Genomic DNA, 19,316 nt, shown 5'->3' with positions numbered 1-19,316 from the left:
CTGTCTGGAATGGGAGAGGTACTGGAGAGCTGCTGCACTCATCCAGGGGAGGAAAAGGAATATTTAAGAAATGCTGGATACATTGGGGAAAGGTGGGGAGTGGAGAAGAGAAGTTAGATTACATCATGAAGAGAGATACTGGCCCAGGGTGGCTTATTGGGGAGGGGGGGCAGGAGGTTGTTTAGTGCCAGGGACTGAGAGAGAACAGATGATAGGAAATGCTCAAGGAACAGGAGACAGAGGAGCAGCACGAGGGGGGGGGGGATTCTGGATCTCCTGACGGCGCACGCGCAGGCTGATCATGTGACTGGCCGGCTTCGCCCTTGAATATGTTGGTCCCTCTGAAGCCGCCGTAGAAAGAGCCGCAACCCAGACAGGGAGCAACGGGACGGCGATCGCCGCCACCGGGACCGGAGACGCGGTAAGAGACGACAACGAAATAGAACCCAGCATGCAAAAGGAGAGAGAGAGGACCCCCCCCCCAAAGAGTAACTGACTGAGTGATATTGGGAGGAGGAGAGACCCCCCACCCTGAAAGATACAAGCACCAAAAACTACAGCGTGAGACCCCCCCTAGAACAGAAAGATATAGGGGGCGAGAAAGAGAAGACCCCCCCCCGAACAGGGGGGAGAGAGAGAGAGAGACCCCCTTTGAAAACCAGACAGGAACTGACTGAAAGATATAGCAGGGAGAGAGAGACCCCCCCAAGAGAGTAACACCCCCCCCCCCGAACAGGTGGGAGAGAGAGAGAGACCCCCCCAAGAGAGTAACACCCCCCCCCCGAACAGGTGGGAGAGAGAGAGACCCCCCCAAGAGAGTAACACCCCCCCTCGAACAGGTGGGAGAGAGAGAGACCCCCCCAAGAGAGTAACACCCCCCCCCGAACAGGTGGGAGAGAGAGAGACCCCCCCCCCCCCAAGAGAGTAACTAATACCCCCACCTCCCAGAACCAGAGACAGGCACTGACAGAGAGATGGGGGGGGGGGGAGAGGCTTAAGTTGCATCCTTTGAAATGACAGAGGCAGAGTGTTCTCTGCTTTACGCTCCTTTCCTAAATTGCATATGGGTGGCGAAAGTGCTGAGCCCATGCAGGTCATCTGGGCCCCTTCGTTAATGTCCACCTGAAACTACGCTTGTGCAATGTGCAGCGTTCTCCGTTGAGGTTTCACCCAGGATTTGTTTCTGCTTCTTTCAATGTTTCACAGTGGTGATGGCAGGAGACTTCACAAGCAAAGCCCTGGATGCTGTCCTGCGGCACAGTGCCAGCCTCCCCGAGGGAACGCCTCAGGTCCGTGGCTACGACTTCAACCAGGGGGTCGACTACAACGCCCTGCTTCAATCCTACTACACCAGCGGCTTCCAGGCGACTAACTTTGGCAAAGCAGTCCATGAGATCAATGCTATGGTGAGAGCCTGGCACGGGAACGGGTGGAGTTGAAATACTGTAGGCCCAGGACCAGCCCGGTTTGTGTCTGCTGATCTGGACTTTCTTCCTTGCTTTGGTTTCAGATTGAGAAGAAACTGGAGCCCCAAAGTCGGGAAGAGGAAGAGCACTCCATTAACCTGAACCCCTGTCAGAGAGAGCGGACTGGCTGCACTATATTCCTGGGTTATACCTCCAACATGATCAGTTCTGGCATCCGTGAGACCATCCGCTACCTGGTGCAGCACAACATGGTAAGGGGGCAGCGCTTGAGTCGGACCTCGGAAATCTCCAGGGCTCTGGAACAAGAGAGGTAATGAAATATAGATATTTTTCTTGCTGCCATAGGTGGATGTCCTGGTAACCACTGCTGGAGGAGTGGAGGAAGACCTCATTAAGTGTCTAGCACCCACCTACCTGGGGGACTTCAGCCTGAAAGGGAGAGAGCTCCGCCCCAATGGCATCAACAGGTACCCTAGCAGAATGAGATTGTTTTAGAGAGGTAGAGGGATGATCCCTGCCTTCTTCCCACACACCCTGCCCTAGCTCTGCCTTCCCTCTCTCCTCAGGATTGGAAATTTGTTGGTTCCCAATAACAACTACTGCCAATTTGAAGACTGGCTGATGCCTATCCTGGATCAAATGGTGTTGGAGCAGAACACAGAGGTGAGAACAGTTTTTTTTTGGGGGGGAGGGAGTAGAGGCTGTATGGCTGTTATCAACACTGTCTGCATCCATGGGGGGGACCATAGTCTTGTCAGCTAGCACCAGTAACCAGCACTCTCTCCCTTTGCAGGGGGTGAAGTGGACTCCGTCAAAGATGATTGCCCGATTAGGAAAAGAGATTAATAATCCTGATTCAGTGTATTACTGGGCACAAAAGGTAAGGCTGTAATTTTAAACATGGGAGGGGGGAGAACTGTAGCCTGGGGATTCAAAGGTGGGCCAGGACTGCAGCCACTGTTGTTCAGGTGGAATCAACGCAGGGCAGGAAAAGGAGCCTGTTTGCTCAGGGGGATTACAGTGAATGGGGGCAGCTCACTTGAGGTGAGGCTATCTGGTGTTCAGATGCAGGGTGGCTCCGTAAATAGTGGAGTTCTCGCATGAGCCTCAGCTCTGCTCGCTTCCTGGGGGGTTCTCACTGCCTCTTCTGATGGTTACAGAACAATATTCCTGTCTTCAGCCCAGCCTTGACCGATGGCTCCTTGGGAGATATGATCTACTTTCATTCATACAAGAATCCTGGCCTGGTTCTGGACATTGTTGAGGGTATGTTTTTATTCTCTTTTCATCTTGCAAAATTCCAAGGGTGTGCTACAGTGAAGGGGAGGGAGAAATACTTCTGTACAGGAAAGAAAAGTGGGACCCCAGTGTGACTGTATGATATTAAAGTGATAGCAAAAGCTAAAAGGATGCTTGGGTGCCTGGGGAGAACAATGGCCAGCAGGGAAAATGAGGTAATAGTGTCTCTGCCTTCAAATATTATAGGATGGAGTCAGTTAGGACCATATCAATTGCCTCATTAAGAATCACCACTGAGCAAAAGGATTAGGTGTCATCATGGACAATACTTTGAAATTTTCTGTTTACGTGCAGTGGAATAAGAGAATGTCATAACTCCAGAGGAAGGCTACTAAAATGGTGCGTGGGGACCGACTTAAAGACCTCAATCTGTATAATTTGGAGGAAAGGCGGGAGAGGGGAGATAGGATAGAGACGTTTAAATACCTACGTGATGTAAATGCGCATGACTCGAGTCTCTTTAATTTGAAAGGAAACTGCAATGAGAGGGCATAGGATGAAGTTAAGAGGTGAGAGGCTCCGGAGTAATCTAAGGAAATACTTTTTTACAGAAAGGGTGGTAGATACGTGGTTGTCTCCTGGAAGAGGTGGTGGAAACAGAGACTGTGTCTGAATTCAAGAGGGCCTGGGATAGACACATGAGATCTCTGAGAGAGAGAGAGATAATGGTTATTGCAGATGGGCAGACTGGATGGAGCACACAGGTCTCTTTATCTGCTATCATTTACCAGATCAAAGGCCACTGATTAAATCAAGCCAGAACATAGAAACATGACGGCAGATAAAAGCCAAATGGCCCATCCAGTCTGCCCAACATTTACACTCATCATCAAGGCAATGTTGAACCAACAGTCTAGTAATTATTCATTTTACTTACTAAGTTCCTATATAAAATGTCCCCCCCCCCTGCCGTGACTCGGATGATATGAATGCACGTCCTTGCTCCTGATCCGTCTTGCACTCTCTTTTGCTAACTCCGCTTACATCACTGGGATCGACAGGTTCTGTTCAAGTTTTTGAAGGTTTTGATAAACTGCTTATCTAAGAAAATCTAGGAAGTGTACAATCCTCTATAATAAAACCCTAAGTGCGCATGCACACTTAGGGTTTTGTGGTTGCTGCTGCCGTGCTGTGTCCCTCCATGCCGAATTCCATGTTGGAACATGGAGGCAGTGAACATACTGCGACTCTTCCCTCCCGCCCTCACTCACCAACCGCTGCCGACGGCGCTGCTCCTCTTCAAAGCAGCCTGCTAAGGATCGCAGCCGGCTGTAGCAAGCCTCGCAGGCCACTCTTGGTAGCACATTCCCTCTGAAATTTGTGATTGTGTCAGAGGGAACGTGCTACCGAGGTGCAGAGCGGCCTGTGAGGTTCGCTACAGCCAGCCGCGATCCTTAGCAGGCTGCTTTGAAGACGAGCATCAGTGGTTCAAAGACACCAGGAAGCCGGCTGTAGGGGAGCAGGGAAGAGGGACAGGGGGAGCAGGTAAGGAATGCTGCTGGACAGGGGGAGCAGTGAAGGGGAGATGCTGGACAGGGGGAGCAGGCAAAGGGTGGTGGTGGACAGCCGAGGAAAGAGACAGACAGAAAGCGGCCAAGGAGCGATAGAGAAAGAAAGACAGACACACACATCTATTCTAGCACCTGTTAATGTAACGGGCTTAAAAAGACTAGTAAAATATAAAGGAAAAGAAAATAAAGTAGTTACATGAGAAATATAACATTGCACGTGAAACGAGAAGGGAAGAAGCGGAGTTAATAGAATGTTTGTCTAGAAAAGAGCACGGGGAGCTTGGTTCTCTCAAATCGCTCCTATCAAGTGATCACGTCTTCTTCAACTGCTTCCCGCCATCCTTTGACTTGGGGACTTTCACAAGGCTCTTCTGTCTCCTCTTCTTTTCAATCTGTTCATTAGCCTGTGGAATTTCCTTCCACTTCTATGCGGACGACATCCCTGCTAATTCTCGCTCACCCATCTAGTGGGTCTCTTCAAGATTGTCTAGACCTAGTGCAAAAGTGGATGCTGGAGCCCAGGATGTTGGTCCTTTCTCTTCGCCCTCCGGATGCGTCAGCCTGTGCTTTAGTGCATGTAGTGAAAGTAATAGGAATTCTGCAGCTGAGAGTTATTCATTCTCTCGCTAGATATTCGACGGCTGAATCTCCAGGCTGTGTTTGCAAAGAGATCAGGGATGATCATACTTGGAGGAGGTCTGATCAAACACCACATCGCCAACGCCAACCTTATGGTGAGTCATGCTGAAGAGACAAACGGCACACTGCCACAAACGAGAAGTGGAAGCAACCCACTCAATAATCCAGGAAAAATGTCCAGCACAAATTTAGTCAAGATTTTGACACAAATTCAAAATCTATGGAAAGAAAGAATGGATTGTTGAGTGGGTCGTTCCCATTCTTCTCTTGAATTTTCTTTGTGGTAAGTGACCCAGGGCCTAATGGTGTTGGCGTATTCTGTCTGAGGCGTTCAGCATCTCTCTTTCTTACACTTGCAGAGGAATGGAGCTGATTTTGCTGTTTACGTTAACACGGCTCAAGAATTTGATGGTTCTGATGCAGGAGCGAGGCCTGATGAGGCTGTGTCCTGGGGGAAGATCCGCATGGATGCCCATCCTGTTAAGGTAGGCGGGAACTCCCTTCCTGTTTAATCATTACACAAAGCTGCTGTGCCTGGGGGAGATGTTTTAATATATAGTAGAGATTAGTAGTTGGGATGGATGGAACGCTGGATAGGTCTTAGGGTCTTTCTCTATGTCATTTTCTCTGTTTATATGTACAGAGGATCTCAGAGGGAGAGGAAGGGATAGTAGAGATTAGTACCATATTTTTCACTCCATAAGACACACTTTTCCCCCCCAAAAAAGTGGGGGGAAAATAAAGGTGTGTCTTATGTAGCGAATACCAAAAAAACACCCCTGATACCTGTTTTTAATCCTGGCAGGCCTCTTCCTGATCCTCGGAGGCGGCTTTCGGCTTTGGCTCTGCGTATCAGCTTGCTTCCGCAGGTCGTTGGCCCGTGTTTTATGGTGCGTTTGGTTTCGATGGGGGCGGCTGTCAGAAGTGTGGCTCGCCGTGCCTCTGTGGTAATTGCGGTCTGAGCTGTCTTCCAGGGTGGATCAGATAAGTGTTGCGTGCTTTCCTGACTCTGCTGCCGGTGTGTTGGGCGGGGCCATGGCCGCCTGGCCTGCGTTAGCGGCCGGCGGGGAACACAACAGGGTGGATCGGCAGTCCAGTAGGTGATGGCTCCTGGGTCAGTGTTTGGAGCTGCATGTTGAGCGACGGCGGGGAGCTGGGGTTCAAGGGGGGAGTCCCTGGAGTTGGTGGTCGAGTGGAGAGTGTTGGACACAGTCTGGCTCATGGGGTATGGCTCCTGTCGTTTCCTGACCACCGGTGCTGTAGAGATGCGGCACGTGGCTTTTGTGGGATCTTAGTGTGGGTGCCCTCACAGCTGCTGTCGGTGTTGGCACCTCCTCCAGGGGACTTAGCTTAATTGGAGGCAGGGTGGAGGTTCAGTAATGGGCTGGGCAGTTTACCAATTGTGGTGGAAGTGCTGTTTGGGTTGCTGCTTCTCATCTTTGCCGGGTTTAAAACAGGTACGGGGGGGGGGGTTCTGTCTGCCTGGTGCCCTGTCCTGGCCTACCACTAGAGGTGGACAGGGTACAGAGCCTGGCAGGGAGGGGGTCAGGGTGCAGAGCTTGGCAGGGAGGGGGGACAGGAAGCAGAGCCTGGCAGGGAATGAGGGGAGCTGGGTGCAGAACCTGGGTTCAGAATGGTTTGGGGTTTTTTTTTCTTGTTTTCCTCTAAATCTAGGGTACGTCTTATGGTCAGGTGCATCTTATGGAGCAAAAAATACAGTAGTTAGTGCAGATGGACAGACTGGATAGGCTGTAGGGTCTTTATCTGTGTCATTTTCTTGTGCAGAGGATCTCTGATGGAGTGGAAGGTATAATAGAGATTGGCAGTTGGTGTGGACAGAGGCTGGGATTTTTCTGAGAGGGAGTATTGTGCCAGTCCAGAGGCTGATACCAGTGTTCTAGATACACGCAAGATAGTCATGCTTGCTCATATCTGGGATAAGGCAATGTGTGAAAATGTCTGTGCATGGTCTTTTCTTTCCACCTACACTGGATGGTCTGCTCAGTACTCTTTGATGTGTTTGGTCTCCCACAGGTACACGCAGATGCTTCCTTGGTTTTCCCCCTTCTGGTCGCACAAACGTTTGCACAGAAAATTGGAGTTTTTGCTACAGAGAAGAAACAAGACTGATCTAAGCATGGCTGGGACTGCAGAATTTTGCACTGCATGGAGCTTAGGCCAGCTCAGGCCTCTATATGTGCCGGCAGGGTTCTTCCCCAGCCTTCTCCGTCAGCAGTATCAAGAGTGCTGGAGCCCACTTGTGGCCACGGATGAAAAGAAGGATGGGAGCATTTCCTGCAGGCCCTAGGTGCTGAATCTCTTAGTTAAAAAAGTGGAAGTGGTTGTGCAGTTAACAGTGTATGATTGTGTTCTGTGAATTCACAGGTTCCTTGTGTGTGTGTGCATGTTTTGTTTTGGGTTTGTTTTTTTTTAACTATAAAAAAATGAATAATCCAGTGCTTCTCTTGAGTCTGTGGCCTTGGGTTGCCAGTCGTGTTGTGTGTGGGGGATTGATGGAATGAGTTGCTGTGGCAGCCCTTCACCTCAGCTGTTTTCTGTGCCCCAAACGTCTCAATGGGACCTGCAGAGTCTCTGCTGCTTCTAACACAATGTGATCTGTGAAAAACCTAAGCCAGCTCCAGGGTTGCTAGGGTGGAGATGTGACGGTGGTTACCGAGTAAGGAGAGTGTCCATCTGGGAAAGGGGAGGGGGAGCCCTGCTGGGCTCTTCTGTTAACACTTACTGCTCAACCTCACCACTAAACTGCACTTCCTTCACCAAGAGTGACCCTTCCCTGCCCTCTGGGTCATAGTGTGAGGGGCAGGGAATTAAGTAGGGCCCTTTCTACCCTGTCCTTTGGGTTATGGTGCATTGGAAGACCAGTCTGGTAATGAGAGCACTTTTTTTTATTTAAAATCAAAACAACATCTGTGCTAAACTGCCTCAGGCGCCTCATCTTCGGTGGTATGTGACAGCTCTCTCCACAACTGCACGTTTCCCTCCATGGCTGTGAGCAGACAAGTCTCGCTGGGGTGGTACGCTAGGGACTGGACCACCCCTCTCCCTACTGCCATGCAGAGTACAAGTGATCCCTGGGGAGAAAGGGGCAGGAACAGGTTAACATAACTGACAGCAGGAGGAAGTGAGACCCCCCCACTTCATAAAGGCTGCTCACCTCCACCAGGTCCCAGAAGTAGACATGCCCATCCTCGGAGCCGCTCAACACATGTGTGTCCTTCTCGGTCAGGCAGCACTCCAGCTTACACTCACGGTTTTGGTGACCTTCATAGCTAAGGCACAACAGAGCACAGGAATTAGCGTTTCCTGTGTTAAGTCAGAATGCAAACGCGATTAACAGCACACCTAATATGCCTGCCCTGTGATGGAAGCAAGTCATTACCTTCTCACACCTTTAACTGCATTCCCCACATCCTTTATTTCTATCAGAGGCCTTGTTAATATAACTAACCCAAACTTTTTTCTTATTTGCTGAGCTCTACAACTGCTTGAGGTTCTTACTGTCCAAGCAGCTCTCCTGTATCCTTGTCCAGCAGCCGCAGGGTGGCATCAAGACTGGAAGCCAATACGCACTGTCCATCTTTACTGAAACACACACTGGTTACAGGACCTGTAGAGAAGGAAAACAGCTTAGAAGCACTGGGAGGAGGGAACGGACACAGGTATGATAAAGTGAACACTGGCTGAACAACATTTGGGTGGAAGAGCTGCTCCTCAAGTAAATCTCCCAGCAGTGCCCATACCAAACACTTACTGCCCACATAGTCTGCATAGAGTTGCCCCATCCGAAGGTCGTAGCGTCGCACCTGCCCATCCACTGAGCTGCAGAGAGAGCAGAGGCTGTGGTGAGGGGCACAGTTGCAGGTGGTAGCCAGAAGCAGCACTCGCAGCTAGGGGATTTAGACACCTACCCAGAGAGGATTTCATGATCAGTCACCTTAAGGCTAGACACACCATCTTTGGCTTCGTTCAGAACTTGGATGGGCTCCGGCCTGCGTGAGCGACAATCCCAGCAGCGGACACTTGAGTCAATAGAACCTGGGAGTTGAAGAGAAATGAATTTAGCCAGCACAACTGACGCTGACCTCGCTAGATGCTGGCTGGGATGCCTCACATACCTGAAATGACGATGGTGGCATCCTCGTTAAACTGGACACAGTTCACCTTCTGTAGCAGAAAGAGAGGACAGTGTAAGTGTATACTCCTTAGAGCTGTTGGCTCGTCACAATATGGGTGCCCGCAGGTTCAGCTACCATCCTGTTCTCCATGCTAGCTCTTCCTCTCTCCCCCGAGAGCGATGCCAGTTCCCAGCAGACACTTAGCTTAGGGAGCTTCTGCCAGTCTTACCCCTGCGTGCCCTCGGAACTTCCGGATCACGTGTCCCTTTGCCACATCCCAGATCACTACTGTCTTATCTGAACCACAAGAGCACAACTGGCTGTTATCATAAGACCTGCGGGGAAAAGGAAGAGGTGTGAAGCCAGGGTTCCAAGAAAACTAAAACACCTATATAGCACCATACAGCAAGGGCCTGATACTGTATAGGACGCCGGTATTGGCAGCTGCCGATCGCATGTCATTCACGCACTGGCGTCCTATGCAGAATCGTGCCTACACTCCCGCATAGATGCCTGAAATGTACGTTTCAGGCGTCTGTCTACGGCAATGCGTACCGGCGCTTAAGCCCGCCCAAGGCCACTTCTGGGCACAGCTACGCCTTCGGGTGTGCTTAAGCGTTGCTACGCGTCTCTGTAGATGCGCTCCTGAGGCCTAAAATGTGGGCGTCCTGCCTTGGTGAGGGTTTTTTTTTAAATGTATGTCCCGATGGCAGTGGGACATCTATCACCGCCTGCAATCGGGATGCGTGTTTTTCAGAATCAGGCCCTAAGTGCCTCTTCCAAGGAGCTTGCAATCTATCGAATGGGAAAGTTTAACATAGCATTTATTAAATGTACAGTAAGTACCTCCAAAGGCCTTACAATCTATTCCTCTTACCCTGCGGCATCCAGCACCTCATAGCCATGCCCGCTGTAAGTTTTCAGCAAGGTCCCTTTGTGTGGATTCCAGAGCTTGAGCGATTTGTCACTGCCACAGGTGAGACAGTAATTCCCATCCACTGCAGGGAGCAAAGAGAAAGAGAGGAGATTAAGAGGGTAACCTTTAGGAGCAGCAGTCACTCAAAGGAGGATGGGTTTATGCTTGTGAGATCAAAGAAATAGAGAAAACACAGGACTAACTAGTGGCTAACTGTCCCCTCCATTTTCAAATGTAATATTTAGTCATTTGCGTTTACTGAAAATCCAAGCATAGAGTCAGTTTTGGAGAATGACACGGGGACAAATTTTTTCCAGTTCCTGTCCCATTCCTGCAAGCTTCAAGTTTCAAGTTTATTAGGATTTTATATACCGCCTATCAAGGTTATCTAAGCGGTTTTTACAATCAGGTACTCAAGTATTTTCCCTCTCTGTCCTGGTGGGCTCACAATCTATCTAATGTACCTGGGGCTATGGAGGATTAAGTGACTTGCCCAGGGTCACAAGGAGCAAGGGATTTGAACCCACAACCCCAGGGTGCTGAGGCTGTAGATCCAACCACTGCGCCACACACTCCTCTAAGCCCTGTCCTTATCTGCACAAGCCTCAAACACTTTATAATCATAAGTGTTTGAGGCTCGTGTAGTTAAGGCAGAGTGTACAGGAACGGGGAAAACTTTGTCCCCATCAGTTTCTCAACTTGGTTTCTACTTCCCAGGCTGTTGTGGAGATGAACCACACAGCCCTAATTTAATAGTTTTAAAAGTTTTGATAAACCACCCTTCAATAATATGTCAAGAGTGGGATACAATTTCATCCTAATTACAGCTTAGCCATATATACACACAATATATTAAAAACAGTGGAGACCTAGGGTTTAAAAAAAAAAAGGCAATCCAATATATAATCAGCTAGTAGCATTCTCTTGCCAGGCCCTAAAACCAATTGTATATAGAACTGTATATGATTTTTTTTTTTTTTTTTGGGGGGGGGGGGGGGAGATGGGACTTAAACCCTGCAGCTGTGATGAAAGATTTGTGGTTACAAGTTCAAATAGCAGTGGGCTAATCTGCGTGAAGTGGCCAAGGTTAAAATTCAAACTGCAATGAGCCCAAGGGGGCTGAATGCTTTGGATGATAAGTTTACTCACTTTGGTGGCTGTGTTGTTACAAAACTTAATTTAAAAAAGACAGAGGGGGATTTGGTGCTAGTCCTATTTGAATTAGAGAAATTGCAAGGCCTTCGTTGGCCTCCCAGGGACCTTCAGATTCAGAATACGCTGGGTGTGTTTAGGACTGGTATGAAGAAGCAGGGTACAGAGGTTGGGTAAAGGATGTAGGAAATACTCGTACATAGCTGGTAGTGGGTTATGTATGGGAGGCTGGGTCTCTTCTACCCATTCAGGAAGAATCACAACCAGGAAAACTGGATGAGGTAATTCCTGAAAAATTTGGAAAGCGCTAAAACCATTTTGTTCTCAAATCAATGCATACTAGCCTTCAGACCCCAATGACCAGGTTTTGACAGTATAAACAAAATCTGGAAATCAGAATGTACTGCTGTCAATCCTAACCCTTGACTCAAATATATGGAGAGAGTATATCAATCTGACATCCCAACACATTATGATTCAACCACTATATGCCTAGACTGAGTACTCGTTGAGCCACCAATGTATCAAGACTATGTCACTATACCCTGTCCTATGCCAATATAATGTAAATGTACCCTTATTCATATGCATAATCCTATGTTTCAATAATGTGTATGTACCCTAAACTGTCTGTCTTGAAAACATTGTTAATATATCGCTGTAACCTCACCCCCCAAAAAAACTTACTGAGCTGAAGATCTCATCGGTGGCTTGTGTTTCTCTGAGGTGGGGGTAGCTAGATACTCACCGTTAAACCTCACTGCTCTCACAGCGCCCTGCTTGCACTCCACACTGCGCACCAGCTTCTGGGGTAGCTCTGGCTTTGCAGGCTTCGGAGTGGGGAATGCCATAGTGGTAAGAAGTGAAAACCTGCTTCTAGTCACCCCACGACTTAAATGGCTGCACTAATGTGGGTGTTTTCTCTTGCCCTAGATCAGCAGGGTTCTCCACAGGCTCAGATATTTCACAACAAGGGAAAGGGATTGGAACTTGTATACTGTCTCGTTCTAGTTATACAACAACTCTCAAAGCGATTTACATAGCCAGGAGCCAGGTGGGTTCCTCCTCCCCAAGGTTCTGAATCAGCACAGGTAGGGAGCTGGGTGCTATCTCCTTGCCAGGAACTTCTGATCAGCTAGGGCTTAAGCGTTGATCTGGCTCCTGGGCCAGTTCTGTACCTCCTCCCCCTCCTCTCTTACCCCTGAATCTGGAGCCTTTGCCCCCCCTCCTGTTACCCCTGAATCTAGAGTCTTTGCCCCCCCCCTCCTGTTACCCCTGAATCTGGAGCCTTTGCCCCCCCCTGTTACCCTTGAATCTGGAGCCTTTGCCCCCCCCCTCCTGTTACCCCTGAATATGGAGCCTTTACCCCCCTCCTGTTACCCCTGAATCTGGAGCCTTTGCCCCCCTGTTACCCTTGAATCTGGAGCCTTTGCCCCCCCCCCCTCCTGTTACCCCTGAATCTGGAGTCTTTGCCCCCCTCCTGTTACCCTTGAATCTGGAACCTTTGCCCCCCTCCTGTTACTCCTGAATCTGGAGCCTTTGCCCCCCCCCCTCCTCCTCCTGTTACCCCTGAATCTGGAGTCTTTGCCCCCCCTGTTACCCTTGAATCTGGAGCTTTGCCCCCCCTCCTCCTGTTACCCCTGAATCTGGAGCCTTTGCCCCCCCTCCTCCTGTTACCCCTGAATCTGGAGCCCTTCGCCCCGCCCCTTCCGTACTGCGCAGCCGCGGGAGAGACCCGCTCTCACTTGGCGCGGCCGGTCGCTCGCTTTCTCCGTCACGTCCGGCTGCGCGAGCCGCTTCCGCTTCCGTCTGGGCCTCGGCATGTCCGTCAATAACGTCAACGACCCGCGGCGGCCGGGTAAGATCCTGAGGTGAGAAACTGGGGGTTTTCCGAAAGCGAAATGGACGTGAGCAGTTGTGGTCCCTAAAGGGAGCCTTACTTCCGTGTTTCTCCTTCTCTGCAGGTACAAAGCGCCTTCCACGGAGAACAACCCCACCCTGGAAGACCCCACGCCCGACTACATGAATCTTCTAGGCATGATTTTCAGCATGTGCGGCCTTATGCTCAAGGTGAGGGCGGCAGAGAGGAAGAAAACAGTCCCTCCTCCAGGGCCACCATTTCCCCCATGCAAATAGAGCTCATGCATATTCATGGGGGAAATCCTGAAAAGCCGACTGGAGGAGGGACTTTGAGATCCCTGGACTCTAAGCAGACAAACAGGATGCAATGGATAGTTTAAGGATTGAAGGCTGCATCAGAAAAGGTGGGCAAGGAAGGGGAAGGGGCTTGGTGGACAAACTCGGATAATTTATGCCAGGCATAGGGGGCAGCTAGATGAAAGGAACAAAGTCTGGAATTGGCAGTGGAGGAGAAGGGCCAGGAAGGGGTATCAGCTGGGGCTGGAAGAATCTAGCTCACTTACAGTGGAGGGAAATGTGGCTCTACCTCTGAGCTGCTCTTTCTGCATTTTCAGCTCAAGTGGTGTGCCTGGATTGCTATCTACTGCTCGTTCATCAGCTTTGCCAATTCCAGAAGCTCAGAAGACACTAAACAGATGATGAGCAGTTTTATGTGAGTCTTCTTTTCTCTGGTGTGGGGAGGGGAGGTACAAATCTTTGTTTCAGCTGAAGGCGGGATGTTTCTTGTATAAGAAGCAGAACTTTGTTTTTTAGGTGTTAATTTTCCAGCTAATCTGGGAGTCTGGAAAATACAGTAAATCAGTTTTTATCAGCGGAATCAGTAGGGCCAGGCACATTTCCTATTCATTCAGATCTTCTGCTTGGAATGGAGAGACAGGCAGCACTGTCTGTAATTTAATTGACTCTGAACATCAGAACATGCTCTCCTTTGTTCTGTCTCAAAAAATGTAAATCATAGCTTAAAAAATGACATCATAGCTTGAAATCTTGCTGTTTAGCACACCTTGTGCTCTTCAGCCAAAATCCAACATTCATGTCATCCAGCCCCTCCTCACTTTCCCTTTCTCGGCTGCTGCCTTTCAGCACTGTTGAGAATCAGCATGGCAGTACCTTGGCTGTGGCTTCCACTGCAACCTAGGAGACCCACTGCTGCTTTTTGCTACCTGGTTTAAAGGCTTGAGCTGCAAGTTGGAAGGGGGGGGGTGTAATGTGTGTGGTGAGAGTGGTGTGGCTCTTCCTAAGATCTCATCCTTATCTCCTCTCTAGGTTGTCCATCTCAGCAGTGGTGATGTCCTATCTACAGAACCCTCAGCCCATGTTACCTCCTTGGTGACATGATGACGTAGCTGTGTAAATCTGTCCAGACAGTACCGATAGTTCCTTTAGAGCCCAGACTTGGACCCGTCTCTCATTAGTCTCTCAGAGACCTTTGATTTCAGCTGAACATCAGCACCAAAGGGAACGCGGTCTTCCAACTGGTCCCTATTACAAAGAGTCTGTGCATCCAGCACCAGAAACCTCTCTCATTAAATGTCTTATAGGACTGTTATTGAATGTGTGGGACACATGGGATGCAGTCCTCTGTTTAGAGGAAAATCAGTCAGGATGCTGGGGTAGGATTTGGTCCAGAGATTGACTTCAGGAGATCGTAGCTCTTGTATGGGTGAGAAATAAAGTTCTGTAGAGTTCCATGGGTGTGGTGGTGTTTATCTTGCTGTCCACAGTGGTAATGAAGAGACAGTAACTGTTCTGCTCCTGTAAGGGGAGAGTGACTTTTGCTTGAGCAGAGCAAATCCTAAATATAGGTGTTGGCTAAGAAGAAAGTTGCTATGGTTAGGTGAATGGCCTTTGGAGGAGGAAAGGACCTCGCCAACACCAAATGTGGTTCTTTCACCCATTCTCTTCCTGCTGCTTGCACCTTTAAGTTCAAATGAATCTTTACTGTAAATTTCTGGTTAACACAGATCAGAAGCAAGCTACAAGAAATAACAGCAAAAATAGATTAGTCACATTGAACATTGTCATTGACCGATGCCATCCTGTTTTCTTTTTTGAATATATAGCAAACTGCTTGCCTTTTTTGGATCTTATTTCTTTTTATAGTGCAGTTATCAGCCCAAATTACAGTACTGCACCTACATTAGTGACCAAAATTAGAAGTTTAACATGTAGGCTTAACATTCATGACTAGATGCCAATTCTCCTGAATTGCAGATGATTTGAGAAAATTACAAAAGAATAAGAAAAGTAAGATTCTAGCAATGGTTTATCATATTCTTCTTCAGAAAGAATGAACATTTTCTTATCATTCCACCAGACTACAGTAGTTGAAATGCTTGGGTTATGCCATCATCCTTTAAGAATCTTGTGCAGCCCTCTGGCCAGTCAGTATTTCTCAGTCTCAGCAGGTCATCTTCTCTATGCAGCTTTGTGTGGTCTGGGAGGAAATTGGTATTTAGGGTGTCTCACCTGGGGGTCCTAGGTTCCCCCCTTTGTTTCTCTGAACACCCCAGCTTTAACTTATATAGCATTGTGTTTGTGCCTTAGCCCTTTCCCCTGATTATTGGGGAGGTTTGTTAAGTTCCAGGGCTAAGAGTTTCCTCAGCAAAAAAAAAAAAGGAGTTTACAGGCAAAGATGAGGTTAATAGCCTTTTAAGATGGCAAACAGTCCTCAAGGATCATACAATGGAAGCAGTGCATGCAAATCAATCTCTTGCATATTGATTGTAGGAAATCTTGAAAACTGGACTGGGGATGTCCGCACTTTCTGAGTGCTCCAGTTTGCTCTATAATCGTGTGTTTTAGGGGAGAGGAGAGGTTTTGGAAGCCATTGTGGGAGACTTTTGTTTGACTTTCTTGATTAGATTGTAATATCTGTCATCCAGGTTTAGTATACGTACTGTGTATGTTTTAATAGCGCTACAGACATAGGTTAGATCTGTACCGGATATTTGTATTTTTGATTTGGCCCCAAATGCATTATTTAAATTTGATTACAAATAACCCAAATCTGATCTCTGAGTTCACATTGCTTCTTTTATTTTTTGTTATGTTGAAGCTCAAAGCCCATTGCTCGTAGTGGGCTGAATAGTAAAATGTGCCAATATAGCAAAAGCTTCTTAGGTGTGTCAAGTCTTGCCTTATCAGGTCAGTATCGCACTTAAGAAGAAAGGGCTCCAGACCCAGCTGTGGGCAATTTGGCATCTTAGCAGATTTCTCTGAAATGCAGAGGTGTGGAGTTTCTCAGCAGGAGCTTTCTGTGAGCGTTTTCTCAGACTTGGTGAATGACCCAGTTTTGGCTTGAATAGTCGCCGTTTTATTTATGTTATACATAACTGATCATGAATATTGTGTGCAGTAGGTGTGACCATGTTCTTGTACCAGAGTTTTTCCATCCATGGTGCTACATGACATCACTGGTATGTAGCTAACGCAGAAGAGGTAGTTTTTCAAAACTTGTCTCAGAGGATATATTCTTGGAGTGATGAAAAGATACCTAAACAATTGCCTCATCCAAGCAACCTCAACCAGACATAGAAAAACGCACTCCCCATTCACACCTCTTCAAGAAATTTCTGAAACAGTCCTAACCTCACTTACTCTTAACAACTCTAGAAATGACAAATGATCTAATCTTTACAACTCTAGAAATGACAATTGTTCTTCCATTGTAACCCCCATTTTTTATATCTTTTGTAACCCCCATTTTTATATCTTTTGTAATCCGCCTTGAACCGCAAGGTAATGGCGGAATAGAAATCTCTAATGTAATGTAATACCATCACCTACAACAGGGGTGTCCAATCTGCGGTCCGAGGGCTGCATGCGACCCTGTGAAGTATTTTGTGCGGCCCCGGTTGAGGGCGATGCAGTGTTTTCCTCTGCTGCCCAGGGGTGTTTACCGTCTTGCCGGCTCCCTCTTCTGTCTTGCTGCAGCGTTTGTGTGGCCCCAGAATTTTTTTTTCGGCCAATGCTGCCCAGGGAAGCCAAAAGGTTGGACACCCCTGCCCTACAATATGTTTCTTTAGCTGTAATTCCACTGTAACTCTTAATAGCAGCTGTAGCCAGGAGTGGCATCCTGAGTCAGAACCATACCCTATGTGATATGCCCCCTAGTGTTCCTGGCCCGCCCACTGTGCCATGGCCAAGCAGAGGACATAATGGAGAAAGAATTTTACACCCTCGCACAGCCATCAGGATAGCCCTTTCCATAGCAAAGCAGCAGATGAATCCAGACTAGTGGGTATAGCTCACATCGACCAGCAGGTGGAGATAGAGAACTGATTAACAGTTGGCCTTAAAGCCTGGTGTTTTCTGTTGATTCAGTTTTGCTCTATCTCCCAGCAGGGACTGAGCTAGCCCACTAGCTCTTGGATTCTAGCTGCTATCGGAGATTTTGGTGTTCGATTGGACTGCCTCTGTTGAGACTCAGTCTCTTCAGTAGGACAGGGGTGCCTGGCTGATTGGTGCCGGCTTTAGGAGTTACACCTGGGCCCTCCCAGGTCCCTGCTCCACCCTCCCCTCCGAGTGATTGAGGGGTTGATTGGTCCTGCAGGGGTCGTAGGTCTTCATTCCAGTAAAAAAAAAAAAAAAAAAAACCCAGTCGACTTCCTGTGTAGTGCTGAGCGTTTGCAATCTTTGCATTTTTTGCCTTCAGTACACTTACCAGCCGTGTCCTGGCGTCTAAGATCGTGGGAGCGAAGTGGTGAGTGTTTCCCTGCCTCGTTGCTTGGGTTTCGCGTGCCGGCGTGTAGGAGTGGTTGGGGGGCGGAGTCGGCAGTCGGCGGCGTTCGCCGCGTGTAAAAAAAAAAAAAAAAAAAACGCCGTGCTGGAACGCAGGATGTCTAAGGAGGCAGGTCGCCGGTGTTCGCGCTGTGGGGCGCGCAGAACACGGTCAGGCCTGTGTTCGGCCGAGTGTGAGGCTCCACCGGCAGAAGATGCCTTTATGCAGGCTTGCGAGCTTGCTATTGCCCGGGTCGGTGAGGCAAGGGAGATGTCCCCGGAGCACGAGGGTGAGTCGGAGCTGCGGGGCGCTTCCGTGGCAGTGGGGAGTCCAGCGGCGGCGGGGGAGTCGGGAGCACCAGCGGCAGTCGCGGCCCCGCTCCCCGGTGCGGCTCAGGGCGAGTCAGCGGCGCTTCCGTTTGGTTCATTTTCTCCAGAATTTGTTATGCTGCTACACCGGGCATTTTTGTTGCAGGGTGCGCAGCCCGTCCCGCCGGGGCCGGGGGTCGATGTGTCCCTTCCAGTGCCCTCGACGTCGGCGGTGGTGCCTGGTGGGACAGGCAGGCCGGCTGAGGGCACGGTGGGCTCGCCGGGGCGGTCGCTGCTACCAAAGAAGCGCAGGATTGCGACCGCGGAAGCAGAGGAGATTCTGCCTAGATCCCCTTTTTCTCTTCCGGAATCCTTGGAGGAGGGGGAGGTCCTGGACTGGGATACAGGGGATCCCCCGGGTCAAGATGTGGATGACCCGTCCGCTCTACGTTTGTTTCATAGAGAAGAACTTTCTTCCTTGATTTCGAAAGCTTTACAGGGGCTGAATATTTCTCAGGCAGATACTGCGGTATCAGGTAATCCCCTGATGGCCGGTACACGGAGACCCCCCAAGTCTTTTCCGGTGCATGAAGCCATGCATGAGCTGATCTCGGCGCAATGGGATACGCCAGAGGCCAGTTTACGAGTAACAAAAGCCATGCGGCTCTTGTATCCGGTTGACCCGACTGAACTAGATAAGTTTAGATTACCCAGGGTGGATGCTTTGGTGGCAGCCGTAACTAAAAAGACTACCTTACCGGTGGAAGGGGGTGTGACATTGAAGGATGCGCAGGATAGGAAGATTGAATCTTCCTTAAAAATGTCCTTTGAAGTAGCGGCAGTTACCTTGCAGGCCGCAATCTGCAGCTCTTATGCGGCGCGAGCATGTCTGCAGTGGTCGCAGGTCATGTCAGATACGTTAATGGAGTCTGGGGGTTCTGTTCCCTCGGAGCTGGCAGATTTGGAGTCGGGCTTGGCTTATTTAGCCGACTCCTTGTATGATATTATTAGGGCATCTGCTAAGCAGATGTCTCTGTCAGTGGTATCTCGCAGATCCTTATGGCTACGGCATTGGGCGGCCGATGCAGCTTCTAAGCTTCGGCTGGTGAGACTCCCTTTTAAAGGGGGTTTATTGTTTGGAGAAGATTTAAATAAGCTGGTGAAGGATTTTGGGGATACCAAAACTCAACGTTTACCGGAGGATAGGGCTAGGCCCCCGGTGAGGCCCTCATCGTCTAGACCACGCTTCAGGGATGTTCGGAGATCCAGGGCGGGTAAGCCTTTC

The 19,316-nt window shown here is 49.2% G+C and overlaps 3 protein-coding genes across 3 annotated transcripts; 2 read left to right on the top strand and 1 right to left on the bottom strand.

Annotated features, from left to right (window-relative positions):
• Positions 1-268: 268 nt before the first annotated feature.
• Positions 269-7,374, top strand: DHPS (deoxyhypusine synthase). The gene is made up of 10 exons (XM_033925470.1): positions 269-421; positions 1,207-1,406; positions 1,511-1,678; positions 1,773-1,894; positions 1,994-2,090; positions 2,221-2,307; positions 2,588-2,693; positions 4,868-4,971; positions 5,236-5,361; positions 6,911-7,374. Exons 2-10 carry the CDS (start codon positions 1,212-1,214, stop codon positions 7,004-7,006), a joined length of 1,101 nt encoding a protein of 366 aa, XP_033781361.1. The 5' UTR covers positions 269-421; positions 1,207-1,211; the 3' UTR covers positions 7,007-7,374.
• Positions 7,375-7,761: 387 nt separating this feature from the next.
• On the bottom strand, positions 7,762-12,321 carry WDR83 (WD repeat domain 83). The gene is made up of 9 exons (XM_033925472.1): positions 11,829-12,321; positions 9,890-10,010; positions 9,242-9,347; positions 9,013-9,061; positions 8,806-8,932; positions 8,649-8,716; positions 8,396-8,504; positions 8,052-8,166; positions 7,762-7,968 (listed from the first exon to the last, which is right to left on the bottom strand). The coding sequence occupies exons 1-9, from the start codon at positions 11,929-11,931 to the stop codon at positions 7,810-7,812; spliced, it is 957 nt and encodes a 318-aa protein (XP_033781363.1). The 5' UTR covers positions 11,932-12,321; the 3' UTR covers positions 7,762-7,809.
• Positions 12,322-12,794: 473 nt separating this feature from the next.
• On the top strand, positions 12,795-15,641 carry WDR83OS (WD repeat domain 83 opposite strand). Its single transcript, XM_033923081.1, has 4 exons — positions 12,795-12,951; positions 13,045-13,150; positions 13,555-13,652; positions 14,267-15,641. Exons 1-4 carry the CDS (start codon positions 12,902-12,904, stop codon positions 14,331-14,333), a joined length of 321 nt encoding a protein of 106 aa, XP_033778972.1. The 5' UTR covers positions 12,795-12,901; the 3' UTR covers positions 14,334-15,641.
• Positions 15,642-19,316: the final 3,675 nt, after the last annotated feature.

Source organism: Geotrypetes seraphini, chromosome 16 (assembly GCF_902459505.1).
Source record: "Geotrypetes seraphini chromosome 16, aGeoSer1.1, whole genome shotgun sequence".
NCBI lineage: Eukaryota > Metazoa > Chordata > Amphibia > Gymnophiona > Dermophiidae > Geotrypetes > Geotrypetes seraphini.
This window is presented reverse-complemented; position numbering and strand designations above follow the sequence as displayed.